This window comes from Lutra lutra, chromosome 11 (assembly GCF_902655055.1).
Source record: "Lutra lutra chromosome 11, mLutLut1.2, whole genome shotgun sequence".
NCBI lineage: Eukaryota > Metazoa > Chordata > Mammalia > Carnivora > Mustelidae > Lutra > Lutra lutra.
The window spans coordinates 89,548,195-89,575,013 of NC_062288.1; the positions used below are offsets into that span (position 1 = coordinate 89,548,195).

General features: G+C 38.4%; 2 protein-coding genes across 5 annotated transcripts in view; one reads left to right on the forward strand and one right to left on the reverse strand.

Moving 5' to 3' along the window:
* The window catches only part of EXOC4 (exocyst complex component 4), a 755,957-nt gene that overhangs the window by 402,978 nt on the left and 326,160 nt on the right, over positions 1-26,819 (forward strand). The gene's annotated exons all lie outside the window — the stretch shown is intronic.
* On the reverse strand, positions 14,316-15,229 carry LOC125081272 (ATP synthase F(0) complex subunit C2, mitochondrial-like). The gene is made up of 2 exons (XM_047695821.1): positions 14,765-15,229; positions 14,316-14,549 (listed from the first exon to the last, which is right to left on the reverse strand). The coding sequence occupies exons 1-2, from the start codon at positions 15,212-15,214 to the stop codon at positions 14,316-14,318; spliced, it is 684 nt and encodes a 227-aa protein (XP_047551777.1). The 5' UTR covers positions 15,215-15,229.

Sequence of the window (26,819 nt, forward strand, 5' to 3'; positions counted from 1 at the left end):
TTATACCGATAATATCTGTGTGATCCTTGTAGAATATTATTGTTTTATTTGACCTCCCTATTTCCTGTGCATGAAACAAAACTAACTGGTTTGGTAACTCTTAGTGTTTCTCTTGTCTCTCATTTTTAAGTTCTAGAAAAAAGAATAAAAATATTCTTGTTGACATCTTTGTTATGGTTAAGATGTGTTGCTATTTCCTGGGAACTAATGACAAATCCCCTTGTCTTTACAATTGCACAAACCTTCTACCAAATCCATGGGTCAAACGACCCTATCCAGGTGATTTACTGTGCTTGATTTGATCCATGATTTCATATTTAGACACTTCCATCTTTGTCAGGGCCATACTGATCTCCCCACAAGGGATATGGAGCCGAATTTCTCATATGTCAAATGCACTCCATGCATTTAAAAAAAGAAGAAGAAATGAGCATTATTTTGAGTTTAACCATAATAAAATTCCAGAGCTTCAATTTGGAATTCTAGGTTTGTATTTTAAAGTTCGCTTTTCTGTTTTTTGTTTTGTTGTGTTTTTTTTACTTTGGCTTTTGCTTTCCTTCTACATTTCCAGCTTCCTTTATTCTTTAATTTAGCAAATATTTTTAAAATGCTCACAATGGAGGCACCTGGGTGGCTCAGTGGGTTAAGCCTCTGCCTTCAGCTCAGGTCATGATCTCAGGTCCTGGGATGGAGCCCCGCACCTTCCCGCCTTCTCTCTTTGCGTGCCTCTCTGCCTACTTGTGATCTCTGTCTGTCAAATAAATAAATAAAATCTTTTTTAAAAAATGCTCACTATGTGCGAACTGTATTCAGCACCTTGACAGTTAAAAAGGTATATGAAAGCTCCTTTCCTTTCTCCACAACCCAAAAAGCAATCCCTCTTAAATCCTTCCCTTTCTGCTAAATAGCATCAGAATTTAATGCTCTGGTGTTGTTGTTGTTAGTGTTCACTAAAAGATTGTATACCTTTTAAGTTTCCTTCAGTGGTCTGCAGGTATGTTTCACAGAGCCTGTGTCACTTAGTCACTTGGAATGCTTGTTTCAGGTCCCGTGATGTGCTCCACAGTATACTGGACTTAAAATGCAACACTATAAATGTACTCTTAAACTTTCATTGACCGTTTTCAATAAGGCTCTATTTTCTCCAGGTTCGGAATGATGTTTTAAAAAAGGGTGAATTTTATGGTATGGAAATTGTGTGAAATATATTTTAGTAAAGCTTTTATATATGTGCATGTGTATGTATATATAGGTAGATATGTGTACGTGCACACACACATATATGCACACACACACACACACACACACACACACACATGATCTTTTCTAAATAATATTGCTGTGTGTTATAAATACAAAAAGCTTTTTTGGTTAGATTTAGTCGCATATATAACAAAATTTGCAGGGCCATTTTGCAACACCATAGATGGACTGCTTTATTCCATAGACTAATTCCAGTTCTAAAACATAGGAAAATTTTCGTTAACTAATTGAAACACTCATTTGGATAAGAACTTCAGCAAGGTTCAGTAATTCTCAATTTCCCACTTTGCTTGCAAAACACAATGTAAGTACAGAATTACGCTCTTCACGGCTTATTACACTGTGTGTTCACTCAAAGGGAAATATTTTAATGCAATTTACTCCCAACTGTTTCCCTCATGCTGACCCCTTTCTTAAAGTAACTGATTTCTCAAGGTTATGTTTATTTTGAAACTTTATTTACTTTTGGGGGGAGGTCATAAATTGAATCACACACCTAGTGTCGTCCCTCTCCTTTTGTTTTTTCCCCCTTCTGGATTTCTACATTGTGTTACCACCCAAGTTCTTGAAGGCTCCTACCCTCTTTCTTTCTGCCTGGTTGAGCTCCGTTACTTCTTAAAAAACTTAGGTATTTTATTTTTGTATTTTTCTTGTTATTCTTTCATTGTTCAAACTGATCTCAGGACTTCTCTTTAGTTCAGGCTCATCACATACTAATCATTTAGGCCCTTACCCTGGAGTGTTTTTGTCAACACTCCCAAAAGCACAACATATTTTCAGCTGTTATCCCATAAGTCTAATGCTTCTCCTCCATAAATTGCTCATTTGGAGAGAAATCAACACAAATGCACCATTTCAAAAACCAGAGGAAATTTTATTTTCCGGGTTTTACAAAGACCTTTTTTTTTTTTTTAAACCTTCTGCTACCTTTGTTCCAAATCAGGCTTTTTAACTTACCTTCTCTCAAAGCATTTTTATTAAAATGTTGTCTTTAATTTCTCCTTCTCATAAGGGATGGTGATCAGTTATCACTCAGAGCAGAACCTTGCACCTGACAAGTGAGGAGCTCCTACGGAAACTGCTCTAACATGCCCAGGAACTGGCCCTGGGGAGTTTAGTTTTGTTCTGGTTTGTTTTAGCTTTGCTTCAATCCCAGCTTCTCCCCATGGAATGGTGGAGACATTATAGGAACTATAATGCTTTATAATTGGTCGACATTGCCAGTCATTATTTGAGGTAGGGCTTTTTTTTCTTTTAGATTTTTGCATTTTCTCAGTGCACAGCATTCTGGAGGACATTGGAGCTAAAAGATTACTCAGAAATGGCCAGAGGTGATAATGTATACAGGACGACATTAGTTTGCTAATTTGCATGTGATCTAAGCATGGAAGAAAATAGAAATGCAAGTTTAGAGTGGTCAACAGATCACAATATCTCATTGTTAAGTAGTGGGTGTTTAAAAAAAAATAGGTGAAACTCCTTTGTGGTTCTTACTGATTTTATTTAATGAATTTATTTCTTCCTTCTAAGGAACCAACTTTACTCCTCAGCAATCTCTGTGAATTAGAGGCTAAAAATCTTTGTTTTACATCTGGGGAACAAGTGGATATTCCTGCTTCCTCCTCAGACAAGAGGGTGATTGATGGTTTTGATATCAAAGTCTTAACTGAAATAAATTTTGTCTCAATTTGAGAGAAAACAGTGATAACACAGGTTGCCCTGCCCAGCCAAATCAGGCTTAGGGAACTTTTTTTTCTTTTTTCTTCTTTCTTTTTGATCTTCCTCCATTTACTTGTACCCTGGACTAAAAATCTCCTATTTTCTCCTAAACTTGATTTAACAACATGGCAAACGTTTAAAATGTCTGAAATAAAGAACATAGCACATTCTACTGAACTAGGAGCCTAGTGGTTTATATACGCTGGGTCTAATGCATTCCTCACCTTACATAAATCTCCAGAAAAGCTGTAGGAAGGAAACACATTCCCCTGACAGGACAGGATGTAAAATGGATATAAACCAATTACTTTTTGCAGTTCTTAGAGCAGTCTCAGGAATCCTGACCCCTCTGACTTCATTTTCAGGCAAGAACCCTCCACCCCCACCTTGCAAGGAAAAATAATTGAGCTGAATTCCAAGCAAGAAGCAGATCAAGGTCCTCAAAGAATAATTTTGCTGGGACCTATGAAGCAAATCACCTCTCAAACATGCCAAAAGTAGTTGTTTAAACACATTTAAGACTCTAATCACAGCGGTCTTTGATGAACTTTGCCCACTTTAAATACATCAAAGTAAGTAAAGAGAGTAGAGAAGGCCATTAGAAAATCATTATAATAACACCAACATTGATCTACTTCTCTCTTCTTTGGAACCTGCCCTCCCCTTGTTTTAAGCTATTCAGGTGGGCTTTATATAGTGAAGTAATCAAACTCTCCAGGCCATCAAAAAAGAAATTTAAGTGAAGGGAAAAAAAAAACCAAAACACTTCTTAAAGATTTCAAGGGAACTGATGTGTGCTGTGAGTACCCAGTTTTGGGCTGTGACTTTCAAGTTGAACCTTTTCCGTGGTAAATAACCTCCTGCTTATGCCTGTGTGTTTTGGCTTAAAAAAAATCAATCTCTGAGAAAATGGGCTTCCATCTTCCTTTCAGCCCCGTCTCCTTTGATGATTGATGTTAATTCAGTAAGCTGCTGACCCAAGAAAAAAGAATTGTTTGTGCTGTTGTTTTGAATAAATAAACTTACAAAGAATCAATGGCTGTAGCTTAGAGAAATTAGATGGAAGAGAGCATAAAGTCTCTTTCTGTCGTGTTTCTCATGTAAATAAAGCAGGTAAAGGGCATTTCGGGCGCAGGATATCTTTTTGAATGATGGAGGCTTGCTTTGAAGGGGATTGTTTTTAATTTAAAAAGAAGTGTTCTCTCTGTATCTGAAGTGAGAAAAGTCCGGATTTATACAAAACAGGACACCTACTTATTCCTGCAAACAATTCCAAACTGGCAGTAGGGAAGCAGTCCCTGGGCCTCAGCTCACATTTAGTATTATTTGGTTTTTTGGACCTCCGTCTTCCCACTGCCGTGCAGAGAAACATTTCGGAAGGACTTTTGGAATGTTCTTATTTTGTTTTAAAATGGAAAGGCAATGTGGTCTGCCAGACCAAAATAGTTAACCCAGGCAATTTTTCTGATCCCGCTGGCCGCGTATTGACTGACAGTACTGAGGGCTTTTGCTTTGCTCCATCACGATTTCCTTGACCTAAACCATACCACCAAGTGCCGTCATGGAGGGAAGGTGACATCACCTGTAAAGACTATTCTTCAGGCAAAAAGGTGATTCACTGGGTTCCTGTCCATGAGACTTAACACTAGGTGTTACAGGCTCTTCAAGACATTTGAAAATTGAAAGACAGCCTTGCTTTCTCTTCCCTTTTGGTACCACTTAACTCTGGCAATGGCGAATAAAGATGGCGCTTCACTTCTTACATTACCTAATTCACAGCTGCTGCCAAACCAGCACACATTTATGTTAAAAACATATGCAGAGTTAGAACTTAGCATTGCCTGTGCCAATTTCAGCTTTACAAATCGTAAACAACCTCAAAAACCAAGAAATAGTGGGAAGGCTAAGTAGGTTATGGTATTTTCAGGTGGTGTAGCATTATATGGCCATGAAGTCAGTTTCATACTCTGTAAAATGGAGATAATAATACCCACCTCATAGGTCTGAGAGGAAGACTAAATAAACTCATATTTGTGAAACACTTAGAACAGTAACTGGCATTAAACATCCTATTTGCTGTTTTTGTTAGCGGTATGTTAAAATTTTGTGCATGGAGAGCTTTTGCTAACAAAGAGAAGTATGTATCTTTCAAGTGAATATGAAATCATAGATACACTGTGATCTTAACGATGTCAACTACTACTAGGAGGTAATATAACAAATAAGGAACATAGTTATCCCTAGGTATTTTTTCCTCTCTAGTTTTTAATCTTTTCTGTATTTTTAATGTTTTCATCAGATGAGCATATATATGTTCTAGGCTGTGAAAAAAAATGTGATTTGAAGAAGTGTCAATAATTCCAGCCTAGTTTCTAAGAATGCATTTTGGTGAAAAGAAATGACCTGATACATCCAAGTATGTTAGGGCAAATTCAGATATAAATAAAAAGAGTAAATATCCACCAGTTTAGTCCAAATGTAGTTGTACAATATAATGTATTTCTATCTAGTTTCAAGTCCTGACCCTACCAGTTGTTAGATAGTTGGTCATAGGCAAACTTCTTGAAACTCTAGAAGTCTCATCTGTAAAAGAGAAATAAAGTTATTTTTTTCTGTTTATCTGACAGTGTGCTTGAAAAGATTACATGAAGAAATGTATGTGGAATTACTTTATAAGTATTATCTAAAAGCATACAAAATATTCCATCTAGGCTTTGTCTTTTTAGAATTTAAATGTTATGGAGTTTCAGTTATAAAATATGGTATTAACTAAAGATGATTACTGAAATATTTAACAAAGAATGAATGAAGTATGATTCCATAGAAAATAGATATATCTCAAACTGTATTTTAGACTTAAGCCTAAACTATAGTTCCCATTGGGATTGAGACATCAAAGAAGAACTGATTAGGTAGTCCAGAGTCCAGTTTATTTTGTGGGAAAAGAGCCAAATAGACATTCTGAGATCATTAAACAATCCTCTTGATTTAGAAGGGGAGTGACAATGATGTGCATACACAGTTCAGGCATCAAATACTTGATTGTCTCCTAGTGTTCCTTATTTTCTATTATTCAGGTTTTGTCTTCAGTAGGGCAAGTTGATGCCAATGAGTGTGCATACCTATTTATGCCCGCATTGCTGTTTGGACAGTGAAATCTTCCAATGCTGGTGTTGAGCGACAAAATTAGCAATGCCACGTGAGTTGATGATTATGGCATGAACTTGGGATTCTGCTTTAGACTTTAATTATAGTGAGCTGTGTCCATCATTTTCAGTCTATTTATTCATTAAATAAAGGATTCTTAGGAAGGGCAAAGGAAATGATATATGTAAAAATGGCTTTTGAAAACATCTAAATTATAGAACCAGGATATTTGTATAGCCTCAAAGTATCTCCCCCAAAGTATTTATTAATTACTGTGGAGGCTTAACGTAAGTCCACAGATGTCTTGATGCTCCTCCCTCCAGGAGGCAAAACCCAATTCCTCTGCTGGACATTGTAACAAACCCCTGGAAAGGGAAAAAGGGTAACAGTGGAGAAGCCTGATAGATACCACCTTGCATGTGATCAAAGTTTACATCACTAGTAATAAGACCTATTGATATCATGTATCCCCTGATGTGATAAGAAAGGCACTTCACCTCTGTGGTATTCTTCACAAAAATCCATAACCACAGTCTAAATGCTAAGAAAACATCAAAGGAACAAAATAACTGGTGAGTACTCTTCAGAAGTTTTGAAATGATGAAAGCCAAAGACTGAGGAATTGTCATAGATTGGAGGAGACTAAGACGTGACATCTAAATTTAATGTGGCGTCAAAGATTAGACCCTGAAACAGAAAAAGGACATTAGCGGAAAAATGGGGAAATCAGAATATAGACTGTAGTAGAGTTAATAGTATTGTACCAGTGTTGACTTAGTTTATTAATGACACCATGGCTAAGTAAGGGGAAGTGGGTGAAGGGTATGCAGAACTCTCTGTACTGTCCTCACAACTCTACTGTAGGTGTGCAATTTTTTCAAGATACAATGTTAAAAAAAAATTAGTACTTGGGAAGAATCATATATGTGTATAACTTTATTCAAAAGAAATAGTATGCGGGGCACCTGGGTGGCTCAGTGGGTTAAGCCCCTGCCTTAGGCTCAGGTCATGATCTCAAGAGTCCTGGGATCGAGTCCCGCATTGGGCTCTCTGCTCTCTGCTCAGCAGGGAGCCTGCTTCCTCCTCTCTCTCTGCCTGCCTCTCTGCCTGCTTGTGATCTCTCTCTCTGTCAAATAAATAAATAAAATCTTAAAAAAAAAATAGAAATAGTATGCTATGTACTATATCCAGTTGTATTAATGGAGAGAACCTATATAATCTGTGTAATTAAAAATTTGATTAATGAAATTTTGCTATCCTGTGAAATTTTGACTTACTATCTCTTGTTACCATTTTAGAAGAATTCTATTACACATTTTCATTGGGCTGCTTTTTCTCCTGGCGGATCAACTCGTACTTTGCCTTTAGTTGATGTTCATTTGAAAATATGCACACGCAGGGGTGCCTGGAAAGTGTAGTCAGTTGAGCATCCGACTCTCGGTTTTGACTGAGGTCATGATCTCAGGGTCCTGTGATGGAGTCCTGTGTCAGGTTCCATGCTCAGCACAGAGTCAGCTTAAAATTCTCTCCCTCTCCCTCTCTCTGCCCCACCTCCTCATTCTCTCTATCTCTTTCTCAAATAATAAATTAATCTTAAGAAAATAAAAATTTAAAAAAATATATGCACATGTAGCAGATACCTTTTCATTTACTATGGAAGAAGAATGTTACATCCAAATGGCTGAAATATGGAATCTCATGAGAAATTTAAAAATTTACAAGTTGGGTAAATGTAAAGAAGTCAGGAAAACAAATAAGTCTGTTAAGATGATAACAACCGGGCGCCTGGGTGGCTCAGTGGGTTAAGCCGCTGCCTTTGGCTCAGGTCATGATCTCAGGGTCCTGGGATCGAGTCCCGCATCGGGCTCTCTGCTCGGTGGGGAGCCTGCTTCCCTCTCTCTCTCTCTCTGCCTGCCTCTCTGTCTTCTTGTGATCTCTCTCTGTCAAATAAACAAATAAAATCTTAAAAAAAAAAAAAAGATGATAACAACCACACTGTTAGACTAGTTAATTATGGAACGTTACAAATCTAGCATGGTTTTCAACACTTGACATATATTAATTGGTTTAATCTTTACAATGAAAATTTATAACCCATGAAATAGTTGTGGTTATTATTCTTATTTTAAGATGAGGAACTTGAGATATAGACAGATAAGGCCCAAATTTTAAGAAACCACGAACCACCTATTTTGCCCCATTTCTGAGACTTATATACCAGGTTCATACCATAACATTAACTAAAGAAACACTCAGGTAGCCACACATGGCTTTTTGGAAGAGGAGCAGAGCCTGAGCAATATCTTGGGCCACCTTTCTCACGCACACAGTATAATTTCATTGCCTGCTAGTTCCGTACCAGATGTTAAGTGGTATTTACCATCAGACCCTTTTACCACCTCATAGGGGCTGAGGCTCTCAGTTAGAATGACTCACAAACTACACCTGCTGGGTCCCAGAGCACAGTACATTCTCAGGCACCAGCGTCACTTTTGAAGGAAAGGAGTTGGTCCACACATGGCCAAGGGATGTATGGATTTCCCTTCTGTGCCAACCACCATGAAATGTTTTTCTTTAAACAAGTTGGTGTCCTGATCTTTCAGAGACTTTGTCCTTCTGTGAAAGGGGGGACTAGTGGGAGGACCTGATTGAAAGATTGCCCTTCCCACCTTCATTTTCTGAGCACCATGACTCTCGAATGTCATCTCTCCTCTCCTTTTACTCCTCTCTCTCCTTGTGGGGCCTCGCTTCTCCTTCCCTGTGTGTTGATATTACATGGCTCATTCCAGCTGACACATTTTGTTAGTGTTATCAGACACATTAGAAGGAGTAAAATCACTATGAGTGTTGTTTCTCATTCTTTCAGGTCAACAGGCTTACTTTCAAAGATGGCGCTCCTTGGTTGCTCCGCTGGGGGCATAATTGATCAATCTCCAGTCTGCAGCTTATTCTTTATCTGACTTGTTAATTTAACTCACAGTGTGCCAATTTCATATGCAGTGTTGCCTCATGTCTCAGGGGCTCAGGGTCTAACATATATATTAAACTGTCAAAAGGCTGGCAATACAAGAATGAATGGTTTATAATTTGCTCATCTTAGCCATTAAAGCTAATATCTGTAGCTTTTGAATTGAACAAAAACACATGGTGATAATTATTCTTTCACTGATCATTAAATATTGTAGAAGGTTAGAATAATTTGCAGTAGAATCCTCATTTGAAAGCCCTGCCTCTCATACAGCTTTATGGTCTCTGCACCACACACTGTCTCTCTTACTGAGTTTTGGGAGCACTCATGAGATTTTAGGCATTCTTGAATCAAGAAAAGCAATCTTGCCAGTTTTGTTAAAATAACTGTCACTTTTATGACACATCACTCATATGGGAAAAAAAAAAAAACAGGTGATATATATTAACACCAAAATATGAAAAGCTAGGGGTGCCTGAGTGGCTCAGTGGGTTAAAGCCTCTGCTTTCAGCTCGAGTCGTGATCCCAGGGTCCTGGGATCGAGCCCCGCATCAGGCTCTCTGCTCAGCGGGAGGCCTGCTTCTCTTCCTCTCTCTCTCTCTGCCTGCCTCTCTGTCTGCTTGTGATCTCTGTCAAATGGATAAATAAAATCTTAAATATATATATATATATATAACTAGTGAATATCTTACCTATACATCTACATATCCAGAATATAAGGATATAAAATAAAATCCCTAGAAAACAGAAATTTGACCCACCTTTTTAAAAATTATTATTAAAATGTGGCATATTAAGCAAATGATCACCATGTGCTCCCAGGTTACTTTATATGCATTTAGCAAGCTGTCCTGGATCATTTTAGAAAGTCACAAAATCACATTTGCTATTTTAAAAATGTATTATTCTGCCAGTATTACACATGCAGTTTATCCAATTAGCTGAGACACCTATGCTTTAACTAACTTGGACTAACAGCTGCTGCTTAGCACACAGAGACAAACCTGTGTGAGTCTGCTCATAGCTCAGAAAAGATGCTCCTAGATGTCATATCATTCTTCTGCCTTTGTCAGGACTGCATGTAAGCTATGACATAGTGTTTTACAAATGAAAGATAAAACATTAATCCTTCATGATAATTTACTGAATTAAAATTAATTAATTTCAAATGTACTTAAAATGCCAGAAAATTTTATTCTTTGGGTTTCAATGCAGTCTTGTAACTTTGCAAAAGATGAAAAAGTAATGGTTTAACTGTGCTAGTACAAACTTGGTAGACTTAAAGAAAGAAAGAATTTTAGTACAAAATTACCATTTTAATATTTGATTTTCAACTTGAAGAATTGGTAATTTGAGCAATGCCAAATTACCTCACCTTTTTAATGATCGGGTTTGATGAAGTAGGAACGATTTTGCATGATACAAGACATGTGTGGGTCCTAGGTTAAAGGAAATGGGGAAGAAAAAAATATTAGAAATGACCACATAAAAATAAAAGGAAGGGACTTTGATTTCTGGCAAGGTTGAGCTAAAATGTCTGGAAAATTTCCCAGTACAAATCAGTTAGAAATACAGGCTGTAATGTAATAAACTTCCTTTTAAATGTATTGCTGACCTTGTTAGTAAGAGGTCTCCTGGGGATAAAAATAAAGAGAAAACTAAAAACCAGAGCAGTAAGCTGATGCTGATACCACAGCTGCTTGGGGGCATTTGTCAGTCCCAGTAAGCAAGAGATTTGAGTTTTAACAGCTGCATCACTACTGCAGACAGGACCTGGGGCCTGTTCAAGAGAGGATTTTAGAATTAAAACCACCCTATGAAGCATAGACTTTTTGAAGGGTTGTAACTTTACTAAAATAGTAGAAAAGAAAAAAAAACCACTTATCAGCATAGAGAGATGACAAGGAAATCTGTCTTGGCAAAGCCAACAACTCTTCTCTAGAAGAATATGCCATAAATTTAGGCCTTGGTTCTTCCCATGGATAAAACTGCCTAAAACATGAGTTCACAACCTGAAATTACAGAAATACACAGAGGATATGTAACCATGAACTAGAATCAGGCAGAAACAAAACACAGTTGAATTTGTTCTCAGTAATTTTAGAAATGGAATTACTAGTTAAACAGATTATAAAAATAGGTATGTTTCAAACATTTAAAAAATATAATCTGCATCAAAAACATAAAAGAATAAGGGATGCCTGGGTGGCTCAGTCAGTTAGGCCACTGCCTTCAGCTCAGGTCATGATCCCAGGGTTCTGAGATCAAGTCCCACATTGGGCTCCTTGCTCAGCAGGGAGCCTGCTTCTCTCTCTGTCTCTGCCTGCCGCTCTGCCTGCTTGTGCGCACTCGCTCTCTCTCTCGTTCTCGCTCTCTCTCACTCTGACAAATAAATAAATTAATTAATTAAAATAAAAGAATAAGATGCTGTCAAGAAAAAAAAGGTTTAGACAGTCTTGATAAAGAGTCAAGGAGAGGAAGAAGTAAAATAGATACAGAACCTTACGGCTGAGGTCTGGGAATTGTTTATGAATGGGATATGTTGTTTGATAATGAACAAGGTAGAATTAGAACTTTTATATCATTAATAATACCACTGAAAAATCTGTATATTCTTAAAAGTCTTCTGCTCTTCTGAATATCTATAATAACAAATACCATGCTCTGTTTTGTTGAAGATGAAGGGTTTTTTTTTTCATTTCTCAAACACCTGTCAGTTTCTGTGATTTGTCAACCATAAATGAAGTCCTTGTAAGGGTATATGGGGTGGAGAGGAGAGACCAGAGAAACACAAGTGGGAAATGAAGTAGTTTCTGATTATTGAATTGTTAAGAATGGTGGTTGTGAGGCCATTACGGCCATTTTTATTCTTCTCTCTTATGGCAGTTTGGTCAAATGGAGAAAAATAGGTTATGAAGATAACAGCTTACTTGGAGATTTAACTTGATTTTCAAATTCCTTGGCAAAACTTTTGGTCACTCTTTTAGTTGGATCTTTTCTTTGCAGGTAGAGACTCATTCAGATGACTGCAAATAGAGACTCATTCAGATTATTGAAAGTATAAGATTATCACAAGTACGTGATGTACTTGGGAGTTATGAAGAAATGCAAGAGAATCACAGGAATGGTAGTAAACATTACAAAGCTGAGCAGGAGAAAATAATGTGAATGATAAATGGCCCACAAATATTCACCTTCCAGCAAATGACTCCGCCAAGTTTCATGCTTGCTTTGCCCACCTTACAGTTTTATTTCCTCGTGGTTTGGGTTCTTTTAAAAATTGGACTTACAAATCATGATGTTTCATTTGTTTTTTTCTTTATTACCTCATTTTAATTTTTGGCTTTCTAGGAGTAAGAATATGATCTTGGCTTCTAGCCAGCCTTTCAGTTGGCTGCCATTGGGTAGGACGCCTACCCTTGGTCTACTTAGCTACAGCTTGGTAGGATGCAGTCATGCTGTAGAACAAGGTCTCTGGGCTGACCCCATCAACAGGGACCATATGTGGAGTAGGTGGGGCAGTGATGGCGGCAATTACTTGGTCTTCTCTTAGCCCAGCTATGTCCAGTCAGTAGAGTGTGATTTCCCTCTCACCAGCTAGCACAAACTGAGACTTGACAGGGCTACCACAGTTTTGATAAATCTGTGGACAAAGCATTGGTACTAAGTGTAATATTTGGTACTAAGTTAAGGGTACTAAGTTTAATGTTTGGCTTTCTCTGGTATCCTTATTGTTTCATGTATTTTGATTCTAAATTTCTGTGATGATAGTTACCCCTCTCTAGTGTCTCTTAACACCTTTATTCCCCACCAAATGACATGATTATTAATACAAGTACTAAGTTTTCTCCAAGCTAGTTAAATTCTTCAGTCTGGCCTTAAAGTAAATTCAAAACGGTTGTTCATTATTTTAGCTTGCCTGGTTATTAATCAGTTGCCAGGAAATGTGATTTAAAAAAAAAAAAGCCCTATTGGATAAGGGTAGTTATTTGATACAAATTTTTGTATTAAATCTTAACAATCTAGTGTACGAATCTAGGAAGGTGTGTGTGTGTGTGTACAGACATATGTAAAATTTATTTTTAAAAGTAGGCTTAGAGGACGTATTTGCCTTGAAGCACTCTTAAAATAGTTCATCTAGAGTAGAACTACTTAGCATCACTTTACATTCCATTGAACTCGGAGTTAGAATCATGATGGAGACACCCCTAATGCAAATAGAAATGTCCTGAGGTCATTGTGTAATTTTATAGGGATCTTCACCAAAGCCAAGAAGAAGGTAGTAAATTTTATTAGCATGATTAAGTCTGAAAGAGCTGGGCTTTTGGGGAAGCCAGCTGCAAATAGAATTCTTTGTGTAGGCACACAGTATATAGAAGAGGCATTATACAGTGTATATATCTACATGCATTTTTCCTTTGATCAACACAGCCTTTAGTTAACGTGACCGAAGTCTTCCACAAGATGAAAATATGTCATGAAAAAAGTGGCAGCAGTAAAACAATACCTTGCAGCTTTCCACTTGGAGTCCCTGTGGATTAGAGATTTTACTTTACATTTGAAATGACACTATTGTGATGATTATTGCTCCTTTGGGATGGATAAGAAAAGAAATGGTGCCCAATTTTATTAGTCATTAGTATTCTCTGTTATAAGTGGTATGGGAAGCTCTGGAACTAGAAGAACATGGCCTGAATGTATTTTTTTAAACAAGTAAATTATCTTTCAGTATTAGTAAAAATGTCATTTGTCTGCTTTAGAAAAATAAAACCTTCAAACGTAATTTAGCTTGTCTGTCATTTTTAACATTTCAGAAGACACAGCCCCCTGCTCCCAGGCCCGTTTTTCTTTGTCAGGAGATGGTTCATTGGTTCCTGGGTGGAAGTTTTGACATTTATATTACACTCCGAGTACTTGAGAAACCAAAGGATGCCAGTTCTTTTGGAATTAAATAATGGTATCTCCGCTTCCAGGCAGACATTTGCAATAATCTGTGTACAGGCTGAAATTGTTGAAATGCCCTCTTCCGTTACATATTTTTGTCATAATACTCTTCATTACTGTTCTTGTTATTTTGCTGTTTATTACTATCTGTCTTTATAATTTCTTCCATATGCAGTCCAGTTCTCCTCATCTCCACATTTATTACTGTAGGTCAGATAGTTAAGAAATCTAGTCATGAAACTGTTTTGCTCTCCAAGTAAAACAGCTCACACTTCTAGCCGTATCTTGGTAAATAATTCTCAGAGTGGAGCGAGTGTTCGTGACCATGCTGAAGGTCCTTCCCCTGGCCATTGTAGGCTTCCTTCTTGAGTGTTCGCCCAGCTCCTCTCCCATCTCTTGACTCCAGCACAATAAAGTCAGGGACACTGAGCAGTCCTGTGCCCCAGTCTTCACACACCAGTCCAGTCCGGAGAGCTGTGAAGTAATAAAGACTTTTATTCCCAATGTTCTTGAAAAGGAAAAAAAAAAATCACTTTTTAAAAATTCATCTCATAGCAAAACTTTATAAAGATCCTCTCTCTCTTTCTCTCTCTTTTTTTACCTTCTTATGACCACAGTAATTGTCTTCTCTCTGTCAAACCCGGAACCAACCACCTTCCCCAGGCTGTGTAGGGAGATACAGGAAAAGGAATGTACAGGGCAGATGAGACATGGGAGGAAGACCTGTGGGAAGTGGACATGGCTCTGGCACATGGTGAAGAGGATGAAAAAGGCCTCCATCAGGCAAAAGAGCCCCATGGCCCCTGGGAGGACAAAGCCCAGAATGGTGTAGGAGAAGAACCATTGCTTCAGAGAGGGGTTGCTGGCATCACCAGTGATGAGGCTCCCAAACTCAGCCCCAGTTCCAGCCCCAGAGCAGCTATCCCCAACCGTGGCAGCCCCAGCCCTGATGAACTTGGCTGTGGTGTTGATGTCCCTTGAAATGGCGCTGGTTTGGAAGCTGTGTCTAGGGATGAGTGAGGTCAGGGGGCATGGAGCTGCCCAGCTGCTGAGGCTCTGATCAGCCGGTGTCGCTAGTGGTTTTAACACCACAGCAGACCGTGGTGGGCTCAACAGCTCAGTGGTGCTCCTGACCAAGAAACCGGTGGAAATTAACTTCGCACAGGTGGACATCTTCAGGGGTTGAGGGTCTGTAGCCAGAGAGCTATTCCCAGTGCAGAGAAGACAGAGAGGGGTGTGCAGAGGGTGGGGGGGATGTGCGGGAAGAACAAAAAGAAGCTATAAAGATCCTCTTTTCTTGAAGGGTTTTCCAGCAGCAACTTATCATCCCTCTCTTCTTAGAAATCTGTATTTCTTTTTTTTTTTTTTAAGATTTTATTTATTTATTTGACAGAGATCGCAAGTAGGCAGAGAGGCAGGCAGAGAGTGAGAGGGAAGCAGACTCCCTGCCTAGCAGAGAGCCCGATGCGGGGCTTGATCCCAGGACCCTGGGATCATGATCCGAGCCGAAGGCAGAGGCTTTAACCCACCGAGCTACCCAGGCGCCCCAGAAATCTGTATTTCTTAATAACACTGTCAGTGAATCACATTTGTTAAGCATTTGCCACGTGTCAGGTGACATCTAACCACTTCACATCACTATTTTTACTTTGCACAAGCAACCCTGTGTGGTGTGCCCTGTCGAGATCTTTATTGTTTTGGAGGGAGGAATTGAGGTTCAGAGACTTGAAGCAACATGGCCCTCATCACATGCTTAGGAAGCCGCGGAGCCATGGCTCAGACCCAGGCAGTCTGATACCGAAGCTTGCTGTCTTCACAGTCATGTGCAATGAAATCAGTAAAAATGTGTGTAATGCTGTCTCTGTCCAGACAGCCATGCTGAACTCAGTAAAGGAGAAGAGCTATGAAAAATGTTGTTGTTGTTTTTGTTGTTGTATTAGAAGAAGGGAGAAGCAGGATAGGAAGGCACAGATAGGGTCTCAGGGAAGGCTTTAGAGAAGAGATCATTGCTGAGCAAAGTTTCAGTGAGTGTGGCCAGATCGGGTAGGATTGTTCAAGGCTGAAAAGAAGAGGTTTAAGTGGTTTACACAGGGTGACCACTGCCCCAGTACCATTTCATCCCCTGGGAAATTGTTAGAAATGCAAATTCTCAGTCCCACCCAGACCTGTGGAATCAGAAACACTGATGGTCAGGCCATCCAGTGTGCATTTTTGCAAATCCTTACAGGTGAACCACTGTAAATCCTCAGAAGGTGAGAATACATGGCTTATTTCAAGAATTTGAATATTAGGGGCTCTTGCGTGGCTCAGTCAGTTAAGTGTCTATGTTCCGCTCAGGTCATGATCCCAGGGTCCTGGGATCGAGCCCCACATCAGGCTTCTTGGTCAACAGTGTGTCTGCTTCTCCCACTACCCACCTCCAGCCCATGTTCTCTCTTGCTATCTCTCTCTTTCAAATAAATAAATAAAATCGTAAATTAAAAAAAATTTTTGAATAGTATTTTCATTTCTCTCCTTGCAACCAGAAGGAATGGAGTTGTGTCTTTATCACACCTAGCTTGCCTGTCTCTGGTTCAGTAGTATTGGGGAGAGAAACTGTTGACGATATATTCTCTTTTTATTTATTTTTAGACAAGAAAGTAGACTTTGTGGATAGCAAGAGTCAACATTTTACCCTCAAGGGTTGAGCATCTTTCCAATATCATTTAATGGCAGGTCCGAACCAACCCATTAACAGTTTAAGTCTTCGTTGACAGTAGTTAAACTGATAGTGACAGCAACTTTTTAGTCATCAGTGTCAGTGATGCTCATTAAGTGTCTCCACATTTTACAAGTTTGATGTACAGTTCTAGAAGCATCTCTGTTATGCTTATCTGAGCAGCTATGTTTGTGTGCATCAAATCCCATTATAATAAAAGCCAAAGGACTGTCCAGTTTCCTTTGTTATACTGAAATGTGACAGTAGTAAGGACAGCTGAAATAATGTTGTCTTATATGAAGATTAACATGTAAACCTGGTTGGTGTATTTTCCACATTTTGGAGGTTATTTGTACTATTTCTCGAGTCACTAAAAAACAAAATATCGTACTGACCACGGAGCATTTAAAGTATGACATTGTAAATGTAAAACAAATTGATAGCCCCCCTTAAATTTTGGTCTTTTTTTTTTTTCTTCATAATCTCTTGGGTTTTCATTATTGTTGTAGTTGACACCGAAGTGACGTAACGTACTGAGTTCTTAAAATTAACTGCTTTTGAACAGCACATTAATCCTCCTCTCCTTTTTACTGCGTTTTTATTATATTTATCACAATTTTATTTTAATTTATTTGTTTACATGTCAGCCTCCTCTTTTAGACTCTGAAGGCCTAAAGTCTTGTCAGTATTCCACACCCACCCAGGGCATTATTCCTGGATTCTTTTTTCTCTCTTTAAATGATACCATAAATGGTTCCATCAGTCAGTCACTCACAATGTATTCGTTTAATAAAGATTTATTAAGCACCGCCTTTGTGTGTTTATCGCTTTAGGAAACTTATACTAAGGACTGTTCTGAAATTGGCTACATCAGAATATTCTTGGGCCTCCCTCCTCATTCAGATGCTAAAGCTGAAAGCCTGGGACCTGGGAAACTAGTCTATGAAAGCTCCCAGTGGTAATTCCAGCGTTCCCGTATGACAGAGATGGTCTTTACCTAGACTGGTTCGTCTTTTTCCTTATCTTTTGTCACTGTCTTTGCTTCTCTTTTTATTTATCTTTGTTATTCAGAGAGGCAAACTGGAAGGGGCACCTGGGTGGCTGTCCGTTAAGACTCCAACTCTTGGGGCGCCCGGGTGGCTCAATCCTTAAGCGTCTGCCTTTGGGTCAGGTCATGATCCTGGGGTCCTGGGTTAGAGCCCCCTTGTTACAGGGAGCTTGCTTCTTCCCTCCCCCATTTCCCCTTGCTTGTGTTCTCTCTCTCTGTCTGTCAAGTAAATAAAATCTTTAAAAAAAAGACTCCAACTCTTGATTTCAGCTCAGGTCATGATCTCAGGGTCCTGAGATTGGGCCCCATACTCAGTGGGGAGTCTGCCTTTCCCTCTCCCTCTGCTCCTCTCCCTGCTCCTGTGTGTGCACTTGCTCTCTCTCTCTCAGATAAATAAACAATAAAATCTTAAAAAAAAAAAAAAAAGGAAACTGGGAGTGAAATGGGGAGATGATGACTTATTTTAATGCTGAAGGAAGAGGAAGATCTTTAACACAGATTAACTGTTACAGTTCTTCTGTGAAGTAACTACTGTTATTCTCATTTTTTTCTGTAAGACATTTTTATTCCATAAAACATTTTTTCCCATAAAACATAAAAAATCCTACATAAGGTCACACATCTAGTTGGTGCTACAGCATGGTTGAAAACCCAGAGCTGTGTAACTCAGGAGCCCACCTTCTTTTCCCCTAATATACCCACCTGTGCTATAAGATGGAAATCAGCTGTTTTAAAAATGTGCTCTGTGAACTGCATTTGTGTTCAGTTTTAAGAACAAAAAAACACAAATAAGCTGATGCTTCATTTAAAAAAAAAAACTCGAATGCTCTATGGATTAAGTTGCTTTTATATTTGTGGCCTTTGATTTTATTCCCCTAGTCCCCTATATCCACCCCCCCCCCCATCAATGCCTTTCCATGAAAAAAAGCCTTAGGCTATTTTTTTTTCTGTATTTTTTGTATATAGTTTTAAGTGAGTGATTTCATTTTGAGTTGAGACTATTAATCTTAAAGAAGATGCATAAAGATATGTACAACTTTATTTTTTTAGCCCTGTAGATTATATATCTCTTAAACTTATGAAAAATAGCTACCAACATTTAGCAGGCATCTTACTCCATACCAGCATCTCATGTCTTGTTTTCTTATTTCCTTCAAGTACGTTGGCTATTATTTTTCACTCTTGATGGTTTTTGAGGCCATGAATTTAGATTTTGCATAGAACTTTAAAGTATGGAGGCTGATGGTAAATTTTTATGTTGGTGTCCTGTGTCCATAATATGGAAATTAAATATAGAGTCCTGATAGGAATAGCTGGGTGGCTCAGTCGGTTAAGCATCTGCCTTCTGCTTGGGTCATGATCCCAGGACCATCCTCCACATTGCTTCTCCCTCTCCTTCTGCCTGTCCTGCCTCTCCCCTTGCTTGTGTGTGCGCTCTCTCTCTCTCATTCTCTCTTCTCTCTCTCAAATAAATAAAATCTTTACCAAAAAAAAATAAGAAGAAGAAATAGGGTCCTGTGTCTTTGGGGTGCCCTTCACCTTACCCCTGGAGCAAACTGACAATCATCGTTCAGTTCCACTCCTCCATAGGGTTTGGTCAGCCTGACCCTTTGTATGCACAATCAGTGAAGAGGCTGAATCACTTCCCGTAGTGGTTTATCTGAGTGTGTGTCTCCTCTACTACTGTGAGCTCCTTCATGTAAGGAACATCTCTAGGAGCTCCAGCAGAATCTAAAATGTTGCACATTCCCTAAATGTTTGTTTGGCTTAATAAATAAAGTTTGTTATTTGCCATTGCAGTGGAAAATGTATTAGAGTGATTGATTTTGCATTATTTGTTGTCAGATCTATATTAAGACTCTTATTTTTAGGAAAACTGAGGTCCAGATTAGCCAGAGAGCTACTTTAGTGTTACCCTGTTTTCATTTGTCTTTTCAAGCCTATGTACTTTTCAATAAAACCAGCATTTGCCAAACTGTTCCACAAGACAGTAGTGCCCCAGGAAATGTAACTGGAGTCATGGCCGGTAAGGGAAAAGATAGCATTTAATGGGTGGGGGGGGAACCCTTGGCTGGGACACCTGGGTGGCTCAGTGGGTTAAGCCTCTGCCTTCAGCTCAGGTCACGATCTCAGGGTCCTGGGATCAAGTCCCGCATCTGGTGCTCTGCTCAGCGGGGAGCCTGCTCCCCACCCCCACCCTCTCTCTGCCTGCTTCTCAGCCTGCTTGTGATCTCTCTCTGTCCATGAATAAATAAAAAGCTTTAAAAAAATTAAAAAAAAAAAAAACCTTGGCTAAATAAAATTTAATAGTTTCATTTTTTTTTTTTTTTTTAACTCCAGTATTTTTCTGACTGAACTATAATATGCTGAAGTACAGAGTATGGGAGAGATTGACAGAGCAGGCGGTATTTTCCAAAGTTATGTGTTAACCCTCTCTTTAAATTTACTCTTCTCTGGAGAGGCAGGTTTGTTTGTTTGTTTGTTTTTTCCAAAAGATACAATTCAGAGAAGCTATACTAAATGAATTCTGTATGATGTTGATTCAAGTTCTTTATATCAAAGTCATCTTGACTTTGTGAACAAAAGAAATTGAAAGATGTTGGTTGTGGACTCCTTTCCTGGATTTGTCTCTGATTTACTCTGTGAGTTTTGACAAATTCGAAAAGTACAGGAAATTGTTTCCATTTATTCATTGATAAAGGAAATATCTAGGGAGACACATGGTCAAATACTCAACCGTGGAATTTCATGAGTTTGAGCCTGTAGTCTATTGGTGTGCTAAAAGGTCCTAGTCAAGACGTAGATGTCAGATAGTATTATAACAGATAACAAGGGACAATCCACATTTATTTATTTTACTCAATGTACATTTTGTTGCCTGACGTACGTTGGCTTTGTAATTGTTTTTTATATGAGACTTAGTTATCCAATGTGATCCAAGGAACATTGTGGGGGCCACTCTCTGTTACAAAATATGGTTTATTTGTTAGTTAATAAAGGGAAAAAAACAGAGCCCTTCTCTGCTGTAAGTACTAACCTAATAATATCTTTTTTCAGAAAATTTAACTTGATCAGATTCAAATCCTAGGCATAATATGAATTAAAGTTTGATTACAAAAGGGCAGTTAGAGGTAATTGTAATTTCAGAAGGAAACCTATGCAAGCTAATAGAGATTGTGGATTTGGGGAGAGAATCCAGAGCACTGGTTGTAAAGAGAAAGACCCCATTAGTGTCTAGGATATCAGTATGTCGGAGTATTACTGCCGTCACTATGCGGAGTTCGTGATGGTAGAATGGACAGTTGAGTTTTTATAGTTTCCTCAAGGGACTAAGTAACTTAATTTGGTTAAATGTAGTCTGGGAAAAAAAAAAATCCATGCAAAATAAACATTGTGAGTTTGAGAATGAGAATACTGGGCCTGTTTGAATTTAAAAAGGAAAGGGGGAACTCCAGCTGTGAATTAGTGTGGAAAGAGTATAACCACCATTTTCTCGCTTGATGACTTTGGACAGCTCTCTTTCTATATTTACTTAAAAGGAAGTGGACTATAATTCTAGGATTCCAAGCTAGGAATGTAGAAGAAAGGAGAGTAAACATGTTTTTGCAACTGGTTTTTTTAGGTGACATGTTAGAAAGGACTGATTTTTTTTTTTTTTAGTAAACATTTTAGATTTGATCATCTAATTGAATTTTATCCATAAAAATACTTAAATATTTATTTTTAAAGATTTTATTTATTTGATCTAGAGTGAGCACGAGCAGGAACAGAGGGAGAGGGAGAAGCAGACTCCCTGCTGAGCAGGGAGCCTGGCATGGGGCTAGATCCCAGGACCCAGAGATTATGACCTGAGCCAAAAGCAGAGGCTTAACTGACTGAACCCCCCAGGTGCACCCTTAAATATGTTTTTAATATTAAAAAATGCCACCAGTGCTCCAAACAGGTTTTCCCCCACCTCAAGTTTTTACTTTTTATTTTATTTTTAATTTTTTAATTTAAATTCAATTTAGTTAACATATAGTATATTATTAGTTTCAGGGGTGGAATTCAGTGATTCATCAGTTGCATGTAATACCCAATGCTGTTTACATCATGTGCCCTCCTTTAATGCCCATTGTCCAATTACTGCATCTGCCCCCACTTCCCCTCCAAAACCCCTGTTTGTTTCCTGTAGTTAAGAGTCCTGTGATTTGCCTCCCTCTCTGCTTTTATCTTACTTTATTTTATTTTTTTTAAAGATTTTATTTATTTGACAGAGATAGATCACAAGTAGGCAGAGAGGCAGGCAGAGAGAGAGAGAGAGGGAAGCAGGCTCCCTGCTGCGCAGAGAGCCGGATGCGGGACTCGATCCCAGGACCCTGAGATCATGACCTGAGCCGAAGGCAGCGGCTTAACCCACTGAGCCACCCAGGCGCCCCTTATCTTACTTTATTTATCCTTCCCTTCCAAGCAGTTTATTTTTAATCTTCTTTGAAATTACCTTAGAGCAAATTTAAGGACCCAAAAATTAAGTACAATTGCTTTATATATTACTGTATATTTTTTTAATATGCTTGTATGTATTTTATGTGTATGTATATACACACATATATTTTTGTAACATCAAATGACAGTACCTAATTTATTTAGTCCTTCATTCATTAGACTGAGGTTTAAATGATTTTAAATGTTCCAAAAACTTTAATAGATAAAGATATGTCACCATGTCATTTTTTTAAGGCATTTCCTGATGTAGAATATTTTTAACAATGACAGCAGCTTCAGGGCAAATAAAGATCTTACATGCATAAGCAGATATTTTGGAAAGACTCTTATTGGGATGTTTACATTATCATATGTCTACTTAGAATAGCAATTATCTTATAACATATTCTTATCTGGTTTAAAAAAAAAAAAAAAAGACCCGAAAGGGCCAGATAAGCAGAAGAATACAAATGTGAAAATGTGTATCAATGAAAATAAACAGTATCTTAAATTTGCAAATGGTATTCCAACAAAGGGTTAAAAGAAACCTAGAAATTCATAATTTTCCAAATTGAATTTTTGAGTAATTAAAATTAAAATGTAGTCCTAGGCTTCAGAAATTTCCATTATTCAAATAGCTCTTACACACCCTCAAAAAGATCTGTGCAGAATATAATAGGATTGCATAATTCACAATCTGTGATAGGATAATCTGAATTTGAATTGAGTTGAAGCATAGTACCTTAAAGATTTTAATGAAATTGAATATTAACACAATTAAACAAGATCAACCAGATCAAAAGCTAACAATCAAATTATTTTAGGTACTATTTAAGAGCTTGTTTCCACTGGGGCTTTGCTATGCCAATTAGATACGTGATTTATTTGTGTATTATATTTTCTAATAGCATTTAGCCAGAGCGTATGCTGCATTTATAGGACTTTAGAAATGAGCCTTTTTAAAGATAATAGTATTCACTTGGCCTCTGCTAATGTGTGAATGAACTTCCCTCCCAATTAGTTTGAATTGTCCCTTGTCTGACCACTATATGTATGTAGGCGTGCAGGTTTGTGTGCGTGTGAAAAATTATACATGTGTAGACCTTTTTATTAATTCCATTTGCTGCGATGTTATTAAATTATTAGGATGAACACATTTTTTAAACTGTTTTCAGCATGGTACCTTCCTTCTCCTTTGTAAGAATTTACAAATTTGGTTTATCAGTTATAAGTGCCTGCTGCAATGGTGACAGACACACATTATTAGTATTTGTATTTACATTTATACACATAAGTCAACACTAGACATAACTTTTGGTTAACTAATAAGTGTATAGATCAGCACTCTCCCAAAGACATATGAGTCTTTGGTAAAAAAAAGTTGGAAATAAATTTAATAGTATGTTTTATTTTACCCATTACATCCAAAATAATCATTTTGTTCATCTTAAAAAATAAAATTGGCCATTATTTTATCAGCAAAAATGGGTTTATTGGGGAATAGTGGAGGATTGCAGTCAGGGACAGCTATGGGAAAACCATAGGCAATTCTGCACAACAAAGGAGAGGGATATACTGGTTTATAGAGAAAAGGGGTGGGGGGTAGTCGAGAAGGCTCGTAAAAACAAAAAGTCGATTGGAGTAAACTGGGAGTTCCGAGTACAGGTGTTTTTCCTTGGCTGAGTCGTGACTGTCTCTCATTGGCTAGGCTGTTGCTAGGGCAAAGGAAAGCCTTTCTTCTTCCTGCTGAGATAGGAAAGTAGTGTCTTTGCCCACAGTGCTTCTCTTCCGGTGTCTGCAACTGATGAAGGGTGGGGCATGACGGCACCCCCGCTGGCCTCCTTTCTAAATGAGATTTCTTGTTAATTTTCCACAATTTCAACTTGTAATTAATATAAAAATTATAGCATATTTTACATTCTGATTTTCACACTAAATCTTAGAAATCCAGTGTGTACTTAATCTCCAGGCACATCTCAGTTTGGACTAGTCACATTGGAAGTGCTTGTGGCTTGTGGTTGTCCGGTATTGGGGACAGCACAGGGCGGGGTGTTTATCCTCAGCGGGTCGCCCAGTGTGAGCGGCAAGAAGGGTGGGGATTTCGAGAATAATGAAGTGAGGATGAAATCAGAGATCGTTTAACAGCTTCTTCAGTAATCACTGCTTCTTTACTATAGAATGTTCAAAAAAACCACAGGGTAGGGCGGAAAAAAAAGGAAAGAAAAGACAGCTTTCTAAATATATGTGGACACAAAGACTATCTGCCGAGAGAGCTGCCTGAATTTATTTTTCTTTGTTTGCTGACAGAAGCCACATTTTTCAAATTCAAAATAGGGATAAGGACCACAGAAATTTCTATTCCTCCCTGATTTCCTTCTCAAGCTGGGAAGAAAAGCCTGCCTGCCTCCCAGTTGCCTGCGGCCTGCAGAGAGGGGAAGCTCTAATTAACATTCCCATTGTGGAGGGCTGGGACCAGAGGGGCTCTGAGGGGAGGTACAGAGTTACCTGAGCAATTTGCTTCTCAAAAGAGATGGCAAATAGAAGTTTCTGCACCTGCTGTAGCTCAGGACCAATTAATATGAATGTGAAGGGTATGTCCTAGTCTCCAGAACGGGCTGCTTGAGCAACAGATTTATTTCTCATCCTTGTGAAGACTGGTAGTCCAAGGTTACCATGGTGCCAGTATACCCAGGTTCTGGTGAGTTCCCTGTCCTTGGTTTACAGTTGGCTACCTTCTGGCCTTGTCCTCACAGGGTGGGGAGAGGAAACATTGATGTCTCTTACTCCTCTTAAAAGAGCCCTTATTCCATCAGGAGGCTCCACCCCCTCCAACCTTATCTAAACTTAATTACCACCCAAAGACCTACCTACCCTGCCCCCCACCAGATACTGTCACCCTGGAGGTTAGAGCTTCAACATAGGAATTCTGGGGGGACACAAACACTAAATTTGTCAGAGGGACTGCTTTCATCTCTCAAGTGTGTTCTTACACTATTTTATGTGTACATAGTCACTGACCTTTACCTACCTGTTTTTGTTTTTTTTAAACCAGCATAAAATTGAAGCCAAGAGACTCATTTAGCATAAAACTAATTGTCAGTTGCTTTGAAGGACTTACATTGATGCTTTTCCTCCTAAAATGTTAGAAATCAGCTTACACCAGTGATTACCTAATAAAATGACCCCCAAAAAATTGTTAAATAGAAACAGAGAAAAATAAAGTTGACAGTGAAATACCAATTAATTTAACAGTTTGTTATATTAAAGTAGATTATAGAAGGGATACCTGGGTGGCTCAGTTGGTTAAGTGTCTGCCTTCAGCTCAGTCATGATCCGGGGACCCTGGGCTCAAGCCCCACATCAGGCTCCTTGCTCAGCAGGGAGCCTGCTTCTCCCCCTCCCTCTGCCTGCCCTGTCATTCCCCCTGCTTGTGCTCTCTTACTTTCTCTCTGGCAAATAAATAAATAAAATCTCTTTAAAAAAAAAAAAAAAGGAGATTGTGGAAATCTGTAAATTTTTTTTTCTCAACTCTCAAATGCTTATTTCTGAAAAATATGTTACCATTTTTGTTTCTGACAGATCCAAGGACTTGAAATTTTGAAACTCTGGTTATCTTAAGTGACAATGGACAGTTACTTAGATAGTAGGATAATCTTGAAATTTGTATGGTGTTTTATAGTTTATATTATTTATAAAGTGCTTTTTGAAATCCTCAAGCTAGAACCTAATAAAAACCCTCCAACTCAGAGAAGTGTGGGGACAAGTCCACCCAGCTGTCCACCAAGGTAAATCCTGTTTCTGACTTAGAGACCCCTTAGTTCTCCTATTAGAATGCAGCAAAATCTCCTGATTTAAAAGAATTATAAGAAAAAGACAAAAAAGTAAAATATGGGTTGTTACAAGAAAAGGAATTCTTCATAAGTGACTTGCAAACTAAAATGAATGATGATTTTGAGGCATGTATCATCACAAGCTGTCATTGAGTTGTTGATACTGAGTTTGGGAGAGAACAAATATTCTGGTTCACTGGGGTAGGGACATACTCGTTGAAAGGGTTAGGTAACTGATGGAGTCCTGATAAAAGAATTTCTGCATCACTAAAAAAGAGGCTCTGACTTAAATTGACATTGTTTTGAGGAAGAAGGCAACCAATGCGTTGATTCATTTATTCATGAAATACTTATTGAGCATTTATTATGTTCTGGAGAACAAAGACAAGAATGTCTGCCATCATGGGGCTTAAATTCTGGTGGGAGAGATGTTTAAATAGAATTAAATGAAATAGCATTGCAGGCCCTGTGCTGGATACTTGACATCCTCTCAGAAGTCCTACAGCAACCTCTGGCATTATCATATTTCCAATTTAAAGATGAAAAACCTGAGTCTCAGTAAGTTGCTCAATATGACACAGCCAATAAGCACCAGGAACGGTAATTAAATCTTGTTCTATCTGGCCCCTTCATCCCATAGTTCCACGACTATACTGTCCCCAGGTCACTGTCTTTATGAGAATACTTTTCCAAACGTCAGCATTTAATAACGTTAGAACCTCTAGGTTTGCTGCTCAT